The sequence below is a fragment of the Phoxinus phoxinus genome, assembly GCF_949152265.1.
Source record: "Phoxinus phoxinus genome assembly, chromosome: 3".
Lineage (NCBI taxonomy): Eukaryota > Metazoa > Chordata > Actinopteri > Cypriniformes > Leuciscidae > Phoxinus > Phoxinus phoxinus.
In genome coordinates, this window is record NC_136878.1 from 37,920,594 (window position 1) to 37,943,392 (window position 22,799).

A 22,799-nucleotide genomic window follows, 5' to 3' on the forward strand; every position below is an offset into this window, starting at 1 on the left:
TGAATCCGTTACATGGCTGCCAGCAATACAAAGACACTCGTTTAGACAAAGAAGATAATTGGCTAAAGCCATCCAACCTTTCGTAACCCGTTTAATCTGTAGAAACTGTGATTACACAACAGGTCAAGCCATCACTGTAGCAGTGGAGATGTTAAGTCAGTCGCACCAGCCTTTGCTGCCAATAGTTGGGTTGGAATGAGGTTTAGGAACAGTTTATGTATTCATTCCAAGTGCTCACAGCTTAGTTTGATCTGTGGCACCGTTTTGGCATGACATCAGGTGTTGTGGACCTTCTGTCCTATAGCTCTGGATACATTGTGGCTGTATTGAATAAGATTTAAGTGCATCTCTGTGCAACCTTGTCAAACGTTTTGGTGCTTTTGCCAAGTTTTGTCATCACTTGATCCAAAAACTGCCTGCATTTATCTATTCCAGGTATCTTGCAAACAAATTCTAAACATTTCAGGAAAACAAGAAACAAGATTTTGTGACTATTATTCTGATGTTTTAAGTTTTAAACAGTTGTTTTTAGTTTAAATTTCACTTTTAGAAATATAAGGCAATATTAATCAGTTTTCCAAAAGACTATGTGTAAATATACTATTGAAAATGTTATATTTCAATGCTTTTGCGAGCAAACGCAAAGTTTCTTTGAGGAAACCAACACATTTGCAAGAAAATGCAAAAGTTTAGTTTTTTTTTCTTGGGATACATTCTGTTCCCACAAGAAACTTTGCATTCGCTCGCAAAGCTTTTGTTCTCTCTTGCAGAAGTTTTGGATTTACTCAGAAAACTGGTAATGGAGGAAAAACCGTTGCAATGCCTTTGCGAGCTAATGCACATTTTCTCAGGGAAACAATCCTTTTGCACGAGAATGCAAGTTTTGCAAGCGAACGCAAAGTTTCTCTGGGAAACACGACATTTTGGATTCATCTGAGTAACTTTGCTCGCAAAAGCGTTGAAATAAGTTTTTTCCGTTTTTCAACAAAACTTGAATGCATGGCCTGAGAATCTTTGTATTTGCTCACAAAACTTAACTGGAACTGGTGATGGAGAAAGAAACTTGTGCTTTTGTGAGCAAATGCAGAGTTTCTCTGGGAAAAGCAATAATTTTGCAAGAGAACACGAACATTTTGCGAGCGAACCCAAAGTTTCTAAGGGGAATGCAATCGTTTTGTTAGCATTCTCTTTTAGAAGTTTCGCGAGCTTAATTTGCGAGGGAACGCAATTTTTTCCTCCCATCTCATATTTTTCCCGTCACTTTTTGAACTTAAGAAATATATCTATTTCAAAACAGGAAATGCTTTTGCTACAAAAAAAATGCAGGCACGCTCCTATATCTGCATTTGAGATGAATGTTTAGATGGTGAAGCAAACTTATTGTTATTTATTTGGTGCTGTTGACTGCTGGCGTGCATCTCTCAGTAGTCAAACTATATTATTTGTACACTTTTCAGGTGGATTTAGAGATAGTTTTGTGTAATGAAGACATTGTTTGTTTCTCCAACATGCCTATTCCTGTCACTTTGATATTAATCTAGCATCAAAACAGAATCAGAGGTCTTATCCACAGTCTTTTTTTAGTGTATTGTTTTTAAAGCATTACTATTTGTGAATGATGTGCATTTGTTACGCAGAGCTGCTTGTAAGTGAATGCCTTTAGCTGAGCATAATATTGCATAGAATATCAGTACTGCATTTGAGACTCTGGTCTAGTCAGTAATTATGAAATGAAGAAAGCTTCCTAATCAGCATCACACTTACTGTTAACACCTCAGTTCCTACAAATCATTTAGTAATAGAGTACTTTGAAAGAAATTCTCATGAATTGGAAATGATGTAGTGCACTAAAGGGGAAACCTGAGTATTTTTTTTTATTTACTGGACCCGAAATGTGAAATCCTCCATAATAAGCTGTATTTTGACTACACAGTATTTTCGTTTTTAGATATTGCTCATTTGAAAGCAATATGTTATATTGAGAAATATTATACAAAACAATGACAGTTGGTTATGTGTTGTATCTGCTTGTTTATAATTTATACGTTGTAATGCCAGACAATGAAACAATGCAATATTCAACTTCTATTCAAGTACTTGCAAAATACCTCTGAAAATTCTACTGTGGTGAGATGTTCACAGTTTCCTAAAGGAGCTGCTAAGACGTATGTTACAGAAATGTACTTTGTTGTTTCTGTTTTGTGTGATAGGCCAAATTCAAACATCTATGCCCTGATGCCTCATAAAGTCAAAATAATTTGATTTATAAGAGTCCTCTTTTTGATTATTCATAATTATATGTACATTCAACACTGCCTGGCCAAAAAAAAAAAAAGTTGTTGTTTGTATTTGAATAGGCAAATGCTTAAGTCTATGATTGAATCATTATGCTATAACATCTAAACATCACAACATTTATTTCCATCAACGGGTGCATGAGTTTTTGGTCAAGATATTGTAATGACAATGCAAGAGTCCAGCACTCTGTAAAGTCTCCTTCAGCACATCCCAAATACTTTCACTGAGTTTAAGGTCTGGACTCAAAAGTGCCAATTCATGTGTGAAAATGATTCTTCATGCTCCCTCCAAACCATTCTTTCACAATTTGAGCCTGATGAATCTTGACATTGTCATCCTGGCTGAAATATGGCCATTATGTGTCTTCCTACATTGTTGTTTAAGAGATGAAAAGCTACACACTCCAGCTACATACTGTATCCAAACATATAACATGCTAGAAACATAATAAGCACGGCAATAATGATCCAATCATAGACTCTTAAGCATTTGCCTATTTAAATCCAAAAACTTTTATTTATTTTAGCTGGCAGTGTATGAAAACATCAGTGCAGCTGTTTGGACAAGGCCTTGATCACTTTTTAGGCTACAATAATAAATTACTTTTTGTTGAATGGAAAATTCACAAATTGATGTGTCAAAATGAAAAGACTTTTTAAAAACAGTTTTTGTTTAGAACATTGTCTGATAACCTTGTGAAATGGAAACTGAAATAGAGCTATCGACTTGTTAGTTCAAACTGCAACTTTCTATTGAATTATGACCCATTCTGCACATTTCCTTATCTTTCACAAGGGGTTTGTTGTGTGAAATCAAATGTACCTTGAGAGACACTTGTTCACTCAGAAGGATGTTTGCTGCCAGTATCAAACTGTTTTCAGCAGCTATGTCATGTTTAATATATAATTTAGGTAACCATTAAAACCACTTAAAAAATGCAAAATAAATTATATTTCAGACACCATACAAGTGATATTCTGCAATTCCTCCTATAGTCATTTTTGGTCAAGCTGGTTTCTTGAACATGACAATTAGTTGGTTATACTCAAATGGCCTCCACAGTGACAGATCTCAATCCAGAGCAACATTGGGATGTGGTGGAACAGGAGATTCACATCATAGATGTGCAGTCAACAAATCTGCAGAAACTGATATGTCAATATGGTGAATGTTTCCAGCACCTTGTTGAATCTGTCACTGATAATTAAAGCATTTGTTGGACCACCACCTCCCATTGAGACCAAGACAACGCCTTGAACTTTATGTAATGTTCCTCAAACCATTCCTGAATGATTTTTGCAGTGTGGCTGGGTGCTTTATGCTGCTGAAAGAGCCTACTGCTATGCAGGGGTCTGCAGCAGTCTTTATAGGTATGTGTCAAAGTAACATCCTGCCAAGTCCCAAGGTTTTCAAGCAGATCATTGCCTCCACAGGCCTGCCTTCTAACCATAGTGCATACATTGCTGCCATCTCTGCCCTAGGTAACAGACACACACCCGACCATCCACCTGATCTAAAAGAAACGTGATTACGGTAATCAGACGATCTTCCACTGCTCCATGGTCCAGTTCTGACGCTCACGTGCCCACTGGTGCTTACTTACGGTAGTGGACAGGAGTTATCATGGGCACTCTGACCGTGACTACGCAGCAAACTGTGATAAACTGTGTGTTCTGACACCTTTCTATCAAGTTATTCAGCAATCTCAGCTACGGTAGCTCTTCTGTGTGATCGGACCGACTAAAGCCTTCGCTCCCCATATGCATCAGTGAGCTTTAGGCACCCATGACCCTGATGTCGGTTCACCGGTTGTCCTTTGTGTTACTTTTGGTATAACCACTGCATACTGGAAACACCCCACAAACCTTGCAGTTTTGTCAGTTCAGGTCTTTTCGCTTTTCGCTCAGGTCCATTCCTGTCTCCAACACATGAAATTCCAGAACTGACTTTTTACTTGCTGCCTCCTAAAATATGATATATATATACTTGTTTAATTAATACTAATATTAATACTAATACACGTATACATCAATATATTAGTATTAATTAAACAAGTTTAATTTTAAACTCTAAATTGAGAGTTTAATTTTAAATCAGACCAAAAATTATCAAGATGTTTTTTAACCATTTAAAAACTGTAACTATGTAAAAGTAACACCTTCATAGATTGGATGGTGCCCTCTGCTGTTTATCCATGCGCTTCGCATGTACAGTGTCACACACACACATACTCATGGGGATGGACACACACATGTCTCCCAGTTTGTTTGAGTTTAATGTGAGACCAAATATTCTCTATTATGGTTTAAATCTGGACTTTGAATAAGGCCAAAACATGAGCCTAATGGACTTGTTCTCAAGCCACTTCTTGGTTGTCTTTGGTATTTGGGCAGGAGCTTTCCTCTGTATAACAACCTTTCAATTGTGGGAAGCAAGCCATTCTGCAATATTGTCCTTTACTCCAAAGCATTAAATGACTTTTCACAGTGAAGAAGCTCATCAATACCAGCAGCTAAAAAGACTCCCCACACAATGACACGTCTTCCTCAATGCTTCACTGTGGTAGAGATGCGTTTATTATTATATTTCTCACCAGATTTTCAAAGACACCGCTCTGGAACATCACCATGCAACTTGTGTTTCATTGTGATTCATTGTGACCACTCTAAATCAAACTTCCCATATTCTGCCAAAAAGAGACAGCAATGGCGTTTTAAGTAGTGCATTTTCTTAAATTTTGATGTTTACATATAGCATGTTTACATATAAAACAGTGAAAAATCAGCAGTGGAATACAAAATTGTATTCTGAACAACCCCTTATTAGTCTCCTTTGTTCTGCTTTCTCGGAAAGGGGATAAAAATAGAGTTGAATATTTGTATTGAATATCTTCCTCAACACAAAGTTAAAATCATTTCAGAGCAGGGCGATTCTTGTAAATGTCATATTGCATGATTTTGTATTTATATTTTGACCACTAATATTAAAGTTTATTTACATAATATGCCAGTAGACTATGAAAATACTATTAAATATTAAAATCGTGAAATTTAGCCTTTATCTGAACAATATACGGTCACAAAAGCAAAAAGGAAAAAAATACTGAATGAATTGTAAGACTAATATTCATTGAATATGTCAATGTTGCACGATAGAGGAACTAGAGGAAACATTTTTGTTCTTTATGGAGCAACTAAACTGGGCTGCCTGACTCCTTGTGACATTCATTCAAGTAAATGGAATGAACTGTGAACTGAGTTTCTTTGCTGTCAAAGAAACTCATGAGAAGAACATGAAGCACTGAAGTTTCAGTCATAACAGCAAATAATAGATTTCTGCATTTATTTTCACATTCATCTGAAATTAAATACAGTTTTCAAACCATGATTATAACAGCATGATGGTTTCCAACATAAAAAAAATGTGGTTGTGAACAAGAAACATTGTTAATGCTGATAAGTTATATAAAATCTTTGGCCTCAAACAAAGCCTGTCTTTAAGATGAGTCCGTTGTAATCATAGCAAATACAAAATGTGTTTGTGCTCCTTCCACTCTGCTAATAAAAAGGAAATGTGCACTTGACCTCAGAAAATGCCCTTACTTTCAATCACATCTCCTTGTGTTTACATACCAAACTATCAGCAGCACAATTTTCATGGGGAATGTGTTTTTCTTGATAACCTTACCTGCCAAGTCATGTTTATATGACAAAGTAAATCTAATGAGCTTAGTGAAAAAACGTACCCACAACCTGATTTTTCACTCACAACCGGAGTCTTAATACAAACAATCTTAAAATTACAGAGCTCCTAAGCGACATGGTGATGGAAAAATATGAGATGGGAGAAAAAAGATTTTACATTCTCATTGCAAAAGTTTTACGTTCCCCGAGAAACTTTGCGATCGTTCGCAAATAGGCTAACTCAAACCACATTTGCAAGAGAACATTGAAATAATTTCTTATAATTTAAGGAGTTCACTTCAAAATTATAATTCTGTCATCATATACTCACCCTCAAGTTGCTTCAAACCTGTATGAATTTCTTTCTTCTGCTGAACACAAAGGAAGATATTTTGAAGAATGTCAGTAACCAGACAGGACCCCATTGACTTCCATTGTAGTAAAAACAATTCTATGGAAGTCAATGGGGTCCATCAACTGTCTAGTTACCGACATTCTTCAAAATATCTTCCATTGTGTTCAGCAGAAGAAAGAAATTCATACAGGTTTAAAAACAACTTGAGGGTGACAGAATTTTAATTTTGAAGCGAACTATTCCTTTAAGTATGTTTAAAACAGAAAATGTAATGTCATGTTAGATCAGATGGCACTCTATAATGTAAAACATGATAATTCATTATCTGAAAACAGTCTAAACAAACAAACAAACAGATTTGTCCCAGCAGTCTTCTGCAGTGGTGCTATGGAATTTCTGTGGCGTTGTACACTTCTGAGTGACTGTGCCCTTCGGTTTCTCTAGTGACAAGCATGACAACCACAACAGTGAATATAGCAACAGCTGAAATCAGTACAGTGGCCACGAGTCCTTTATTAGCCCGCAGATACTCCATCTTCTGGTTCCCTTTCTGCTTTGCTGCAGATTCCTTACTAATCTTTTTCTGAAATTGAAATGAAAATAGAACTGGATATGAAGATTATGAACCTTTAACATATAGTGTGTGAAGTGTGTAAACTAATCGGTAACACTTTAAGGTTCATGAGTTAACATTAGTTAACTACCTAAGTTAACATGAACTAAGAATGAACAATTCTTCTTCAGCATGCATTAATCTAAGTTAATATTAATTTGAACATTTACTAATACATTCATAAAACCAAAGGTTGTATTTGTTAACATTAGTTAATGCACTGTGAACTAACATGAACAAACAATGAACAGCTGTATTTTTTATTAACTAACAATTAAAAAAGATGAATAAATACAGTATCAAACGTATTGCTCATTGTAAGTTCATGTTAGTTAAAACATGAACTACTGTTAACTAATGAACCTTATTGTAAAGTGTTACCAAGTTATCCTTTAAGTTTCACAGAAAACTGTGAGTAATAATGTTTATATGTTCAGTATACCAGTAATAATGTTTATATGTTTAGTATACCAGTAATAATGTCACATCAATAAACACAAAGACTGTTCAGCTGTTTAGAGTTACACTCTTGAGATTCGGCACAAACCTTCAGCTCTTTTAGCAGGTTTAAATAAATAAAAAACATTCATGTAATTGTAATAAATATAACATGATGTATTAATTCTAGATTTGACATAAATCTTGATGTACTACACTAAGGAGACTCACGGTGGACTGAGGCTTTTCAGCTTTTTGATTGACATTCTTGAGGTTTCCTTCTCCATTCGCATTTTCCAGCATAGTGACTTTCACCTCCTCTTCCTCGCTCTTAGCAGTCTCGATTTTATCCTAAAACGTGCAGATATTGACAATATTTAGGATGACATGCTTCGCCATGAATACAACATTCTGCATGAAAGTACTCTGCTTCTCATTCGCTTTAAACACATAAAAACCTATTTGAAATCAGTTATCATGCATTATTTATGACAGAATTAAGTTGAATAATGCAAAACAAAAAACATGATTAGGAATACAGGAATAGTTTGGGATTTACCATAACCAGGTGTAGTTAATGACATTAACTATAAGCATGATCGTACATATTATGTACATATACAGTACATATTATTTGATCATTTAAACTAACAAAACCTTTTTTTGTGTAATGTTTTGTTTGTAAACTGTGCTTGTGTCTTGATGAAATGACGTTTGTTTTTATATTTTGTATTTATAGCACTGATGTTCATACATTTCAAGTGTGGCTTAAATGTCATTTTAGGGCCACTGACACAGTATTTCCATAAATGGTGCTTATATTGGCAGTCTTACAATAATCTTCCCTGTCAAATGATAAGTGCATGACCTTACTGCATAACTGTCTGATAAGCTACTGTTTGGCCTACGTATGAACAAAAGTGAAAATACAGCCATTGATTGTATCAAGATAAAGTGCATTATATATATTTTGTTGCATAACATGACATAGTAACCTTTTAAAAAGTTCTACCGTTTACTGGAATGTTAGACAAATAGGTTATAGCTTGGAACAAAGACAACTGTACGCTGAATATTTTTCTTATATTTGCATGCATAAACTCACCATACTGCAGCAATATCGTGCTGGAGCCTGTGTTTGCGCGTGATCCCGAAGACGCTGAAAGAGTGAGTGACAACTCAGGTGAAGTAAGAGCAAAGTCCGTATATGGCACGTCAAGAAGGTGTGAGGATCAAGGCTCCTCCTCACTCCACTTTAAAGCACTTCCTCCTTTATTTGTTTTAATATATCCACTTCAAATAATCACTGGTGTTTCACTGAAACAGACAGGCCATAAATAATCAGGTTATTTTTAGGAAACATTGCCATTTGTGCCAGCATTTCATTTGAAAAGGTTCCTGTTGGATTTTCAAGAATTCAAATGTTCTCACCTCAGGTGTAGATATAGTTATACATTAGTCTTTGAAATAGTTAGGTAATATTACCTTTGCCGAGCTAGTTGCCCCAGTAAAAACTATTTCCTACTTTGAATTGAAAGATCTTTCTCGTCGAAACATGTCTTGTGCCGTGATCATTCGGTTATATATCATATTCAAATTATTTTGAGGTTTAAGATCAGTGGAAATAATAATGGTCTTGATTTGAAAATACCATTGCACCCCAACACGTCTTTCACAGAAAATGTTTGTATCAAGAAACAAAATGTTAAAAAAATGTAACAGTGATTTTTCCTCCATAACCATCCATCATATTTTGTATAAAACATAAATAAATATGAAACTCGCCTCTGTTCAAACAATGTGGACAAAAAATCTTATCAGAATGATCAAACCACTATTTTTGAAGAGGAAGAATGTTGCAGCATAATAGAGTTTAGAACAAAAACAAGTTCTAAATTTTCTGTTTCATTCTGTCTTTATACTACTGGTCACATGTGAACACAAAAATCATTTTTGTTGTAGTTTTCATTTACTAGAAATTTACCCAACTATGAAGACTTCCGCTTCTGAGAACTCCAGAAATGTGAAAAGGGTCCATAATAGGCTATGTCATGTCTTGGAATATTGCCATTTATTATATGACCACAAAGTTCAATATAAAGTAAAAAAAAAAAAAAAAAAAAAAAAAAGTTTGAAACTTTTTAACTGTATACAAAATATAAAGCATGCAGCACAACAACACAGATCAAATCAATGTTTCTTGAGCAACAAGCATAATTATTTCTGAAGGATGTGACACTGAAGACTGGAGTAATGATGCTGAAAATGCAGCTTTGCATCAAAGGATTACATTACATTTTTCAATATCTTCCAGACGTTTGAGCGGCAGTATACATGATTACATTTGAATGAAAGTACACCATGTAATAAACAGTGCACATATTCTCAAAGAACTTACATTTTAATGATTACTTCCCTCATTGCTGCCTCCTTCAGTTGTCATAGCCTTTCCTTTTTCAACTTCCACATGAATAGGCTCCTCTTATTTCTTATTTCTTCATTTAACAACAGCATAGATTATAATACCGGTATGTATGTGAACATGACGGCCGCTAGTTGGCGTAAGTGTCACGCGCACTAGCAGTGACAGATTCAATCACACCTGCAGAATTACCGCTCAAAAGTGTAAAACAAATGCACAATGTCAACAAACGGCAGGACGTCGAGAATATTACAGTTTATGGCTCCAGATGAGCGCCGTCAGTTTGGAATCGAGGTAATTGCACAACTGTAAATAAGCGAATTTTCTAATGCATTTATTTATTTTTACAACAAAAAACGCTAGCAAGCAATTCACTTCTCTTTATATGTGCTTAAAATTAGATGTATATTAACATAAGTTCTCTACAAGGCTAAAATTGCACAAATTACACATTGTAGCATGCACACAAATATTAAACAAAGTCAAGAGCTTTTTAACATCCACGTGTGAGGATGATGATGATGATGATGGTGACCAGGCTTGGAGTTGAGTTGACCTTACACGTTGACACGGTCAGACATACACAAAAAGTGTTGTGGTACAAGGTACAATGTAGTATTGCGGTACCATCATGGTATAATGACGATATTAGACATAGTTTCATGGTGCTGATATAGGCCTACCACAATGAACAAGCATATTCACAAGGCCATGTTACATAAATGTGCTACTCCAAGATGCTTCAAAGAGTACCAAGGTTTTAACCTGATCCAAAAAACGTGGTTCCAAATCCCTGTTGCACTTCTTGGTGTTTATTTGGTAGTGGGAGTTCATGTTAAATGAAATGCCGTTACATTTTTTTTTTGCCATTTAGCAAAATATGGCAGCTTATCTAAAATTAACTGTTTTATAAATTGTACAAATTGTTGCTCAACTCGGATAACTTAGTTTTAACATGAATTAAATAATTGCAATACATTTTGTAATAATGTTAATACATTTTTTTGTGTGTCTTAGACTCCTTTTCAGCGTCTGGCATGGCAAATGCAAGACATATTAGGGGATGGAGGAATTCTCAAAGAGGTTGTCCATGCAGGGGAAGGCCCACCCGTACCAATGCATGCATCCGTATCAAGTAAATGGCTGAACTGAACATGGTTTTAATGGAGTCATAGTTCCAGTTTCTCGCTTATGATGGTCCAGTAGTGTGCAGAGATGAATGATTTGTATCATACACCACTCTTCAAAACATGAGGTCGTGAGATGGTTTAATGTTTTTGAAAGAAGTCATTATGCTCACCAAAGCTACATTTATTTGATCATATAAAATAATTCTTACATTATTTTCTGTAATATATTGTACATTTCTGATTATTTAGCAGCCATTACTCTTCTTTAATGTCACATGATCCTTCAGAAATCATTCTAATATGCTGATTTGGTGCTCAAGAAACATTTCTTATTATTATAAAAGTTGAAAACAGATTTGGTGCTTAATATTTTAGGTAGTAGATATTATGTCTTATCTGTCATTTTTGATCAATTTAATGCATCCTTACTGAATGAAAGTATTAATTTCTTTAAAAAAAAAAAAAAAAAAACTTGATTGGTTGTGTTATACTTTTATGTCACACATTTCCCTTTTTTTTCTAGCTTCTCATTAGCTTCTCGACAATAACTCTTTTCATCCACAGTTCACTTCTCTGGTTTCATTGAGTACTCTGACGCACCATTTGAGACCACCAACCACCTCAGATATCCACGAATGATGAAGCTTGGTAGAGGTAGGACGGAAATAGAATTCTCCAATTAGAATGATAATCATTGTGATTCTCTGTTATATTGTCTTGTTTGTCCAGTGCTAGACACTCAAACCTCTTTCTCCGTAGATGTTACTTTGTATGGCCTAGAGCTCGGCATTCTTACTATGAAGAAAGGCGAGTTCTCTCGTTTTCTCTTCAAGCCCAAATATGCCTATGGGGACCTTGGGTGCCCCCCACACATACCTCCATTAGCCACAGTCCTCTATGAGGTGCACGTCCTTGATTTTCTGGACTCGGCACAAGTGGATGATTTCATGGATTTGACCTTGGTACGATTAAATGCATTCAGCTTTCTCTTTTATTTTGTTTTGTGGTATCTAAGATTGTAATTTCAACATTCTCCAGGAAGAGCAGAACACTGTTCCTCTGTCCACCTTGCTGAAAGTGCTGGAAACACAGCGGAGCTTTGGCAACCTCTGCTACAATAAGAAGCGCTACGAAGATGCTCGAGAGAGATACAAGCAGGTATTCTGCTATTCTGCTTATAAGTGTCTTGTTTGTTTTGGAAGTATGAGAGTTTGTAAATGGATAGAAGGAAAATGTGCTCTGAAAATTAGTAGTTTATTCTAACTATAGACTGAGATTTTGTTTTCAGTGTAACATACTGTTGTCCCATGGTATAGGCCATGACACTTTTGCAGAATCGTGAGCCGATGGATGATGAAGAGAAGCAGCGTCTTGAAGAGATAAAGTTGCTTTTCCTGCTCAACCTCTCACTCACGTACCTTAAACTGGAAAAACCCCAGAAGGCCCTTTGCTTTGGTCAGAAAGCACTGGACATCAACCCCCAGAACACTAAAGCTCTCTTCCGCTGCGGACAGGTTGGGCATTTTTTTTTTTTACATTTTTACCTCCTTTGTTGAAAATCTGATCATAATTTTTTTTTAGCAAAAAGCATATCGCTCTGTAAAATCTAGGGCTATCAATCAAGTTCAAATATTTGTCAAATCACGTGATATGCTGATAAATTAATTAGCTGATCACAAATATTAATATTAGCACCAAAATTAAGGGTGTTTTCAGACTTGTAGATCATTTGTTTTTGTTCTGAAACAGGGACTTAAATTTTTACAGTGTTGCATTTTCTCCATCATGGTCCGGTTCACTTTCACAAGGTCACGTTTCAAAGCATACTAAAATGTGTTTATGCATCAATATCTCAAAAAGATCATATCAATTAGAGTGAGAATCAATGCTTTGTCAGCACAGCGTTCTTGCAGAAAGTGCTCCTTTTTTTTGTAATGCATTTTCCATTATGAATTAGGGATGACGAAAACTAAAACATTTCTTGACCGACCACCGAGCCTCATTAGCCTGTCGCATCTCTCTGCCGCTCTGCCTCCCCCTCACACACACACACCGAGGAGCTTGTATGTAATCGGAGGACAAATGGCTCCTTAGTTTCGAAATGGTTTAGAAATAAAGGCGTTTGTCTAGCGTTAGAAGCTCATTTGAAACATTGCCGCGGCTCATTTAAGAAAATGACAGCTCCAAACCGAAGAGACGCCGCTTTAGTTTGAGGTAGTGCTAACAATAAAGAAAGATGATGATCATCACCTTATCTGTTACCACTGAAATGTAGATGTAATGTATTTCCATATTTAAGCACTGTATCACACAAGTTGCAACTTACATCTGTGTCATTCTTTTTGGTGAAATGGTCCCACACACTACTTTTCTTTGCACGCTTCCTCCTGTCGTCTGCCCTGGCTCTAACCTCGAGTGTTTAGTGTAGCCTTTACTTTTCGCAAACCTTGTGAGCGCGCAAACCCAAACGCTGTGACCTCGCGCTAAATGTTTTTATTGGTTTATTAAGTACAAACAGGCGAGTTATGAAAAATTGAGTGTGAGGGATTTGCTCACTTCACACAAAAAGATCTTGGAATGAGATGGCTAACTGTAGTAGCGTTTAGTCCACTGTCTATAATAGCCTAATTTAGAGATCACTTTTTTTTTTTTTTTTTACCGACAACTTTGATCGGTTAACATTGATGCAGTCAACCATCGGTCAAACGGTCATCGGTTAACATCCCTATTATGAATTATGCTACAGCATGGTTCGCTGGTCCATCAGGTCAGATTTCTTTCACATCAGAACCGAACTGCTTGAAAGTCAATTGGTGTTATTTTCATCCGGAGACTACCTCGTTCCGGTTATTTTGGTGCAACTCGGAGCACAATTGTAGTGTTAATGTATGCCGAAACTAGGGTTGCACGGTATACCGGTACTAAATATTGCATTATTCAATATTGCATAATGCTAATGCATAGCCTTTATTATTGAATAGAATACTATAAAATAATATATTATCTGCCTCATTCTATGAGAAGCCACATCAGCTCACAAAAGGAAATTCCAAACACCCGACTGACGATATGAACTATAAAATCATGTTATTTAACGTTTCAGTCGTGCTTCCACTGTCACTTCCGGAGCTTGATTGGGCCTCCCCAGGGCCAATGGCCAGGGGTTTTTGGCACACGGAATACCTTGGTCCAAAGCCGGCCAACTGGGGCTTGAGGAGTGGTTATGAACAAAGGCGGCGTTTACCTCATTTCCCATTTTCTCATGCCAGGCTACCAGCTAACCTCAACATTTAAGACATTTTAAATACACATATGTGTATTGAAAATACCAGAAACTGCTTGAAGAACTTATGAATCAAAAATACACAATTATAATGATATATGATGTTTCTTCTTTCTCTTCCCTGTTTCCTTTATTGATACCGGACTGATGTATCCGGAAATGTGATCCTGGATCACAAAACCAGTCACATGTCGCACGAGTATATGTGTGGCAATAGCCAACAATACATTGTATGGGTCAAAATTACCTTTTTCTTTTATGCCAAAAATCATTAGGATATTAAGTAAAGATCAAGTTCCATGAAGATATTTTGTAAATTTCCTACCGTAAATATATAAAACATTTATTTTTCTGAGTGAATGCAGCACAATCATGAACATAAATGGACAACTTTAAAGGGGATTTTCTCAATGTTTCGATTTTTTTTTTGCACCCTCAGATTCCTGATAATGAAATATTGTATCTCGGCCAAATATTGCCCTATCCTAACAAACCATACATCAATGGAAAGATTATTTAATCAGATTTCAGATGATGTATAATTCTCAATTTCAAAAATTTGACCCATGTGACTGGTTTTGTGTCCAGGGTCACATATGTCAAATGACATATACTCTGGTTAACTCTTGTTTTCTGTCCGTGAGCTCCCTCTGTTGCTCTGGCTGAAAGGATAACAATATAGTGAGACGGGAGAGATCACTCAAACCTCCTCAGATTGCATAATTTAATGGAAAATTAATAGAAAACTCTTTCCAAATAAATGTGACGTAAACATTTATTTTATTAATATTTTTCTAAATGTTTAAGCCTTTGGACTTAAAAGCCTTGATTGAATTGTTTTGAGGAGAGGAGAAAATCCAACGCAACAATCTGCCACGCCGTTAAAATAAGTCACAACACCAAGCGCGGCTTACGTAACTTCAGAGTTCCTACTGACGGTGCGAATGCAATCAGGAAAACGTTCCTAGGGAAACCATTAGTTCTCGGGGAACCACCCTGGTGGCTAGTTCCTAGAACTAAGTTCCTAGAACTACCCGATGTGAAAGTTTGAAACAAAAAAATTGTGATTCTCAGTTTATCCAGAAGCGTGCAGATCTAGTGGGCAGTTCTGTTTATGCCAACAGATCCACCTCCGCTGGTTTTAGAAAATTCCAAATCATATTCACTGTCAGAGGATGCAGTCTCCATTTTCCTTGGACTACTCCATCCCTCGACAGCATGTCGTGCCCGCAGTTCAGCGATCTCCACAGCTCGCTCCGCGAGGAGTTTGTGAATCTCCGCTCTTAAGACTGGCTCATCTTGGGGTTGAACCACAGACATTACAACACCATTTAAGCGTGCCGGTCTGCGAGCAGACTGAAGCGTGTAACCGTTTGTTTCTCTTTTCTTATCCCACTCTGAGATGCTCGGAAGCACTAGCCAGTCCCCTGCATAATGCAATAGGGGCTTTAGTTTTTTTTTTTTTTTTTTTTTAAATGGGTGAGGTGGAGATGTGGGCACTAGCGAGGGTCATGCCAGATAGAGTAGGTCTTCTCAGTAGGGCTGTGAGACCAGTCCTCTGTGTCAGACACTGCTGTTGACAAAGTACTGACGCACTTATCGTTCAATGGGTCCCGAACAGGCGGTGCAGGGTTTGGTAGTTTTTTCCATGTCTTTGCCGGAATGCAAAGGGGACTGGTGAAAAAATAGTTGACTGCTGAATGTAATGAATCACGATAAAGCTTCTTGAAGTCTTCTCGTGAAGAAGAACAATTCTGAGGCAATCTTGCTCAGTGCCGCTTTATAGGGAGCAGGCTCGTCCCTGTTTTGCACGCTTGAACGCCATTGGCTGTTGAATGTGCAGCAGCGTTATTCAATTAGGCTTCAGTATGTCAGCTTCTGACGCAATGTCGAGTGAACCAAAATCAAAGGGAACAAATGCTCCAAATGAGCCAGGTGTGAAAATGGCCTTCCATTGCATCATTAAAAGACATTGCTGCAAACTATCAAATCCTTCCATACACAGTTCTTTTAGGCCGTGGGCCGGACCCCGAAATTGTGAATTTCACAGATCCCTGCCAAGGAACTAAGTGATTTGTTTACAGATGGCATGTAAAAATTATTATAAGTAGTGTAATCATTGTTTCCAACGTTGATGTGTGCACATTTTATGAAGATATCGATTTAAACGCTTACATTTTTAAACGGGCAAATTTGTAGAACTACTAAATCGTAGCGCCAGAAAACGTAAACAAATCACCCGTCTCCTTGACAACCAACATATTTGATACAGTAACTTTGCTCTCTTTATAACGAAATCCTGCGATTTAAATAGTCTTTATATACTTTTTGTCTGCACGAGCTATACTATACATTGTGCACTTACCGTCAGAAGACCTCTAAGGTTATTGATCACCCGTGACATACATAGAAATTTACATAGACCGCACAACAACAAAGCGGGACGCGATTGACAGCCGGTGTGCGACAATATGAAGTGCTGTATACGTTGCTTCTAGGGCAAAAAGCCCAATAACCTTATTTTCTCAAACAAGTTGGGCATCATTTGTTCAGTGTGCCCAGAAATGGGTTAACCTCAACACTGCTGAGAGTTTAATAGCTGAAAAAGCCATAGCAACATTCAATTTAACAGAAACCTGGAGAGCCCAAGATGTGCCAGTTAATGTGGGCTTCCATAGGGAATGCTACATGCTCTTCACCAATAAAGATCACATTGCAAGAGCATGTAGGAGGAGAGAAATGGCAGCCAAAGATACTGAAGGTATGTATCAAATCCATAAATTCTGCAAATTTTCTATTAAAATAATTGTGTATTGATCATGTAACTTTGGCTATGTATGTGTGTATTGTAGTTAGTTTAAGAAAGTATGTTAAATAAACCTCACACTACCAGTGAATCTTAACTACACAAAGTGATTTTTTATTCATGTATATTTTTGAACACTTTATCTTAAACATTTTATTGAAAAGCTGGAGATTTAACAAGGGCAAAAAGCATATTCAATATAAGATTACAGTGAATAGTGTAAGGTTGACAATGAATTGAACACAAAAGTCATTTTTTTAAAGGAATGTTTTATTTGAAACAAAGACATTACATGGTATTCTTACAAATCTAAACAGTGAGATTACTAGATTAAAAGTAACCACCTTTGATAAACACATTCTTTGTCATATTTGTCTACCTGACAATTCATCCTATTCATACTGGAATATATACCAAAATATTTTCTATTCCTCTGTTCTACAGGAGAAGTTTGCAAAGCCTGCCAGACATACCTCCCCCAATGCAGCATGGATGGAGGATCGAGGGGGAATTCTATGCAGTTCATTGGATGACATTTCCACCAGCACCAAAAAGTGTCTTGGAGCTTGTGCATTGCCAGTGCAAAGCATTACAATGTGTGGGGGGGAACTGCACATGTAGAAAGCACCAGCTACCATGCACAGACATGTGTCTATTGGTGCTTTTCCACTGCATGGTACGGCTTGGTTCAGCTCGGAACGGTTCGGCTCGCTTCACTTTTCCAGTGCGTGGTACGACTCGACTCGGTACGGTTCGGTTCGCTTTAGCTCGGTTGCTTTTCCACTGCAGTTAGTACCGCTTCAAAGTGGGTGGGACTGATCGTTAATAGTTGCCGCCTCTACTGGCTCGGTAGTCACTTTTTAGTTTTTTTACAATTTTTAAGTTTGTAGGTCCGGTGGTAGCCGTGTGCGGCTAAGAGCTGTGCTACTTCTTGGAACACTTTTTCCTTCCGTGTTGCCCCATCCAGCTCTCGCTGGATCCACTCCTCGGCAACCAACGAGAGGAACGTCTGCACCTCGTCCACTGACCACGATTCAGCCATTTCTTGTTTGATTTTTTTTTTTACCTCTTTTGTCAAGTAAATACTCTAAAAACAGGTGCTACCGCGTTGGCTGTTGTCTGGCTATTTACATCTAGCGGGTTTAGTGTCTCGTGTCGCAAATTCAATGACGCTGAAGTGACTATTCTGTCTGACCAATCAGTGATCTGCAGTGTTTTCACGTCACATTTAGTATCGGTACGGTACGCTTGGAACCTCAACAGAGGTGGTACCATTTAAAGCGAGCCGTATCGTACCATGCAGTGGAAATGCGCCAAAGCGTGCTGTGTCGTACCGAGCCGTACCGTACCATGCAGTGGAAATGCGCCAAAGCGTGCTGTGCCGTACCGAGCCGTACCATGCAGTGGAAAAGCACCAAAGCGTGCCGTGCCGTACCATGCAGTGGAAAAGCGCCATATGTAGGAACTGCACCAACGCTGTCTAAGGATGAAACACACAACATTGTGAGCGTGCAGCCATGGCCTGAGTACATCTTTAAATAACATGACACTAATAAAAGTTAATCTGGTTCAAGTTCGTTTTTGTCTGGTGTTGTAAATTCACTAAATAGCCCTAGTTAGCCGTTGATAATCTAACTCAGGGGTTTTCAAAGTGTGTGGCGGGCCTCCCTAGGGGGGCTCCAAACAGTGTCAGGGGAGGATCAATGGAAGTGAAACTATTTCATTACTTGCATTAGTTATCAAAAGGAGATCACACAGAATAGCCCACATGTGTGAGAGTTCAGATACAGTAGTTTTTGGGAACTGTTTTCCCCTCATCAGGCTGAAACTAATAAATGCCTTAGGACAGACCTTTGTTTATAACTGTTTGGTGCAGTAAGAAGTTATGTTCAGCAATATTAGGCTATTTTGGCTCAAATGTTGAGTGCCTATGGGATAAAAAATATATAATTATGATCCCAAAGGCATCCAGGAATTGAGCGAAACTTACCAAGTAAACTAAAAATGTGGTGGGGGGCACGTCGTTTCCCATGCTTTGTTTGAAGGCACGCAGTCTCAGACTTTGAAAACCCCTTATCTAATGTTTGCCTTACTATAACATTAGCCAACTATACAAAATAAATCCAACCTGGACGTTGCCTCATGGAGATACCGTTAATACGTTGCCTACTTCACCCAAGTGAGGTGTTCCAAGAGCGTCTGCCTTCTGCCCTACAGATGCCGGCTTCACCATCAGGAGAGGAAACGCATGCAAAATATACAAAATACAATGTGCGATTAGACAGGAATCAGGAGATAACGTAAGCTAACTATATAACCGTGTGTGTTTTAGAAATCTCCCAGCCCCAACATAGCGGATTCAAACTGTCAACTCATTATGAACTATGGAAGCTGTTTAAATCATCTGTGTTGGAGCAGGGAGTTGTCTAAAACAGGCAGGACAACGTGTATCCTGTAACTTACTCCTGGAGATGTTTGGGAAATACTCTCGCAGTACATAAGCTTCACTTCAAATAAGATAAATTCATATAACTGTTAGCTAGTTACACGGAAGGGGCTGAACGATGGAAAAAAACTTTAAAACTTTCTTCTTCTGGACGAAAAAAAAAAACTTCAGCGTCATAATCAACATTTTAAGACAAATGCAAATAAGCCCTTGATAAACTCTTTACAACACACAGTTAAATAAATAATTAGCTTGTGGTATCCACAGAAAAAAAAGCTGATCCTACCATACAAAGTTACTTCAGGTGCCAACACTAGCCAACTTGCCGTATACTACATTTAAAACGACAAATAGCTTAGCATTACCCACGTGTGTAGCATTCGGCGAACATATGCCAATACCAATGCATTCAGACTTTTTACAATGTTTCGGATAATGCTAGTGCTAATCAGTTACCTACCGTTTCCACGATGTGTGGTGCAGCCATACACTGTAGCCAAAAAACGGAGGACTCGCCAGAGTCGCCACTGACCGGCCGCCGCGCCCGCGAGTTCAGTTCACATCCGGGTCTTCGGGCACCGGTTCAAATAATGACGTGATTGGTCAACTCAAGTTGACAAGGTAACAACACGAGCTTTGATTGGTTCTTACTCCGGCTAACATTTTGTGGTTAGCTAGCGAGATTATATCTACGTTATATTTTTAATGTGCAACAATTGACGTTGGAAACAAGCAGTAATGTGCTCAACAACAATTGATAAAGCCAGTTATAAAAAATTAACCAGTTCCCTGGAGGAGATCTATCAAATCGAAAACTAAAGGAGAAAAACAGACTTGGCCCACTGCCTATTTCTCTTATACTCACCAAGGCTGCATTTATTTGAACAATAATACAGTAAAAGCAGTAATATTGTAAAATGTTATTATAATTTAAATGAACTGTTAATCATTTTAAATGTAATTTATTCATGTGATGAAAAGGTGGAATTTTCAGCAGTCATTACCCAGTAGTCTCATATGACCCTTCGAAAATCATAGCAATATGCTGATTAGTTATATGATGATTTGAACTTTTGACCAGTAAAAATACTTCTGCTTCTGGAAGAATCTTCCAATCAGGTTTTCATAGTTGTGGCTTTTTATTTGTGTTCAGTTTGCTAATTAAGGCCACATGGTAGTATAGATATGATATTTAGAACTTTCTTTCTTTTTTTTATGAGGCTTGTTTGGATATGAAAGACTATGAGAAAGCACAAGATTACCTTACACTTGCTCAGGCGAAAAAGCCATTTGACCCTGACATCAACACCTTGCTGAAAAAGCTTGCTCTGTAAGTATTCATTCTCATATTTTTGTCAAGTCTTCTTCTTGCATGTGTGAATGTGAAAGCTAAACTAATCAACTGATCATTTACAGCTGCTACAAGGACTATTTAGACAAAGAGAGAGATATGTGCACCAAGATGTTCTCAGGTTTGAAGAGAACAGAAAATTGAAGCTGTGTGCGCAACTTGCAGTGTCCATGGTTGAGGTCTTCACCATTTTTCAAACCCTCCAGATTGACCACAAGTGGGCAGTATAAACCAAACAAATTGTAGTTTGAGTGGCCAACATGGCATCAAATGTCATACTTTTAATTGATTATTGTTTGATTTTATTTTGCGGTTTGTTTGCTTTTTTTTGCCAGCAAAATATATACATTTTTCGCCTCTGCATTATGTTCTGTATGTTACTTTAAGATAAGCTTTATTATAACAAAAAACAGTCAAGCTTTTGCAGAATTATGTTCAGTGTTATGTTCAAAACTCTATATGGATCATTAGGATGTTTTGTTGCACTATTTGAAGTTTCAGAAGTTATATAGAGTCTTTAATTTTTTAACCTATTTGTCATGCTCTTCATTTTTTTTTTTTTTTTTTGTAGGCCATACAAAGTCTCTCCCTGATTTTTGTTTATTTATTTATTTTTACTTTTTACTCACACTAATTCCTAAGTGTCACTAAGTGTCATCACCACTGTGACATTTGTGTCGCAAGTTTTGAAGTTAACATATAAACAATAAGATGTTCCACCTTGCTCAATCTTTTGAATTTTCCTTAGATTTATATGGAAATAATAATATCGTATAAGATTAAATTACAAATACATTTTGTTTACTTATCAATCAACAAAACATTTAAGTATATACTGTATATATTAAATCTATTCTCATAAAGTAATTTGAGTCTTGTCGTATTGCTGTGTCATCTTTTACTGCCTAGTCTTTTCTTCCTACGCTAACAGAAATTCCTGCAACAGCCCTAAAAACGTATTTGGACACTTATATCTCACTTAATGTAATTTCCTCATAACAAAATATGAAACCATGTGGTGTCTACCAAAAAAACAAATGCTTCACTAGTTTGTAGAGTGAAGTTCCACTCATGTAACTGTTATGCACCTTTTCTGTGCCTAGATGTGCAATGCAAACATAGTTAACCTTAAAACAAGCAAAAGGTCTGTAAAACCTTGGACTACAGATAAAGACATTGCTTAGTTTGGTTTCTCCTCCTTTGGTAACTTTAGTCCAGTGCAGTCCCTCCTTTTGTGTGTGTGTGTGTGTGTGTGTTTCTCTTCTGCTGACATTTACCAGATGTGAAAATGTAATTGTGTGTACAAAGTGAAGTTTATTATTCTTCTTGACCCACACCTCCATGTCCAGGTTTTAGGGGTTTTCTCCTGAAGTGAGCTCTTGGCAGTAAGTTCGTTTTTCAAAACCAGAGGTCTTTGTTTATAGCCTACTGCTGTTTTTCCAAAGCGACATGTACAATGTTCTCTAGATGTCTAGCATCCTGTCAATATAAAAAAAAATAGTTCACAAAAAGTAAAATAAAAATTTAATTATAAAAGTCAAGGATAATCATCATTTACTCAACTTCATGTCATTCCAAACCTTTATGCATTTGGACCCCATTTACTGTACTTTCATTGCATGTACTTTTGTTTCCCAAAGAAGAAAGTTATACAGATTTAGAACAACATAAAACATTTTTAAGCTGAGTAATACGAGTAAAATTACTTTTTTTGGTGTGTCTCTTATAAAAGAGGCATTCCATAAAGTGTCTGTACAATTTTACATTTAAACAGAATTTGGTCAGAATATATCTATGGCTATCAAAGGAGAAACAGGCTTTTTGCACAGGCAATGGACCTGTCCCAAATTACTGCCTCCAAGTCCTCATTTTTGTTAAGTGATGCCGCTTTGTCAGGTTGAAGCCTGTGGCTTGGCAGAAGTCTGCTCCGAATGTGCTCTTGAGCACCCTTGTGAAACCTAAAATGACAAATGG

General features: G+C 37.1%; 2 protein-coding genes across 2 annotated transcripts; one reads left to right on the forward strand and one right to left on the reverse strand.

The window, feature by feature from the left end:
* Positions 1-5,467: 5,467 nt before the first annotated feature.
* Positions 5,468-8,653, reverse strand: LOC306996030 (uncharacterized protein). Its single transcript, XM_079608117.1, has 3 exons — positions 8,493-8,653; positions 7,619-7,738; positions 5,468-6,919 (listed from the first exon to the last, which is right to left on the reverse strand). Exons 1-3 carry the CDS (start codon positions 8,493-8,495, stop codon positions 6,722-6,724), a joined length of 321 nt encoding a protein of 106 aa, XP_079464243.1. The 5' UTR covers positions 8,496-8,653; the 3' UTR covers positions 5,468-6,721.
* Positions 8,654-9,875: 1,222 nt separating this feature from the next.
* On the forward strand, positions 9,876-22,314 carry fkbp6 (FKBP prolyl isomerase 6). The gene is made up of 8 exons (XM_079607005.1): positions 9,876-10,103; positions 10,827-10,944; positions 11,504-11,593; positions 11,699-11,901; positions 11,978-12,097; positions 12,256-12,453; positions 20,695-20,804; positions 20,891-22,314. Exons 1-8 carry the CDS (start codon positions 10,029-10,031, stop codon positions 20,967-20,969), a joined length of 993 nt encoding a protein of 330 aa, XP_079463131.1. The 5' UTR covers positions 9,876-10,028; the 3' UTR covers positions 20,970-22,314.
* The last annotated feature ends 485 nt before the right edge of the window (positions 22,315-22,799 follow it).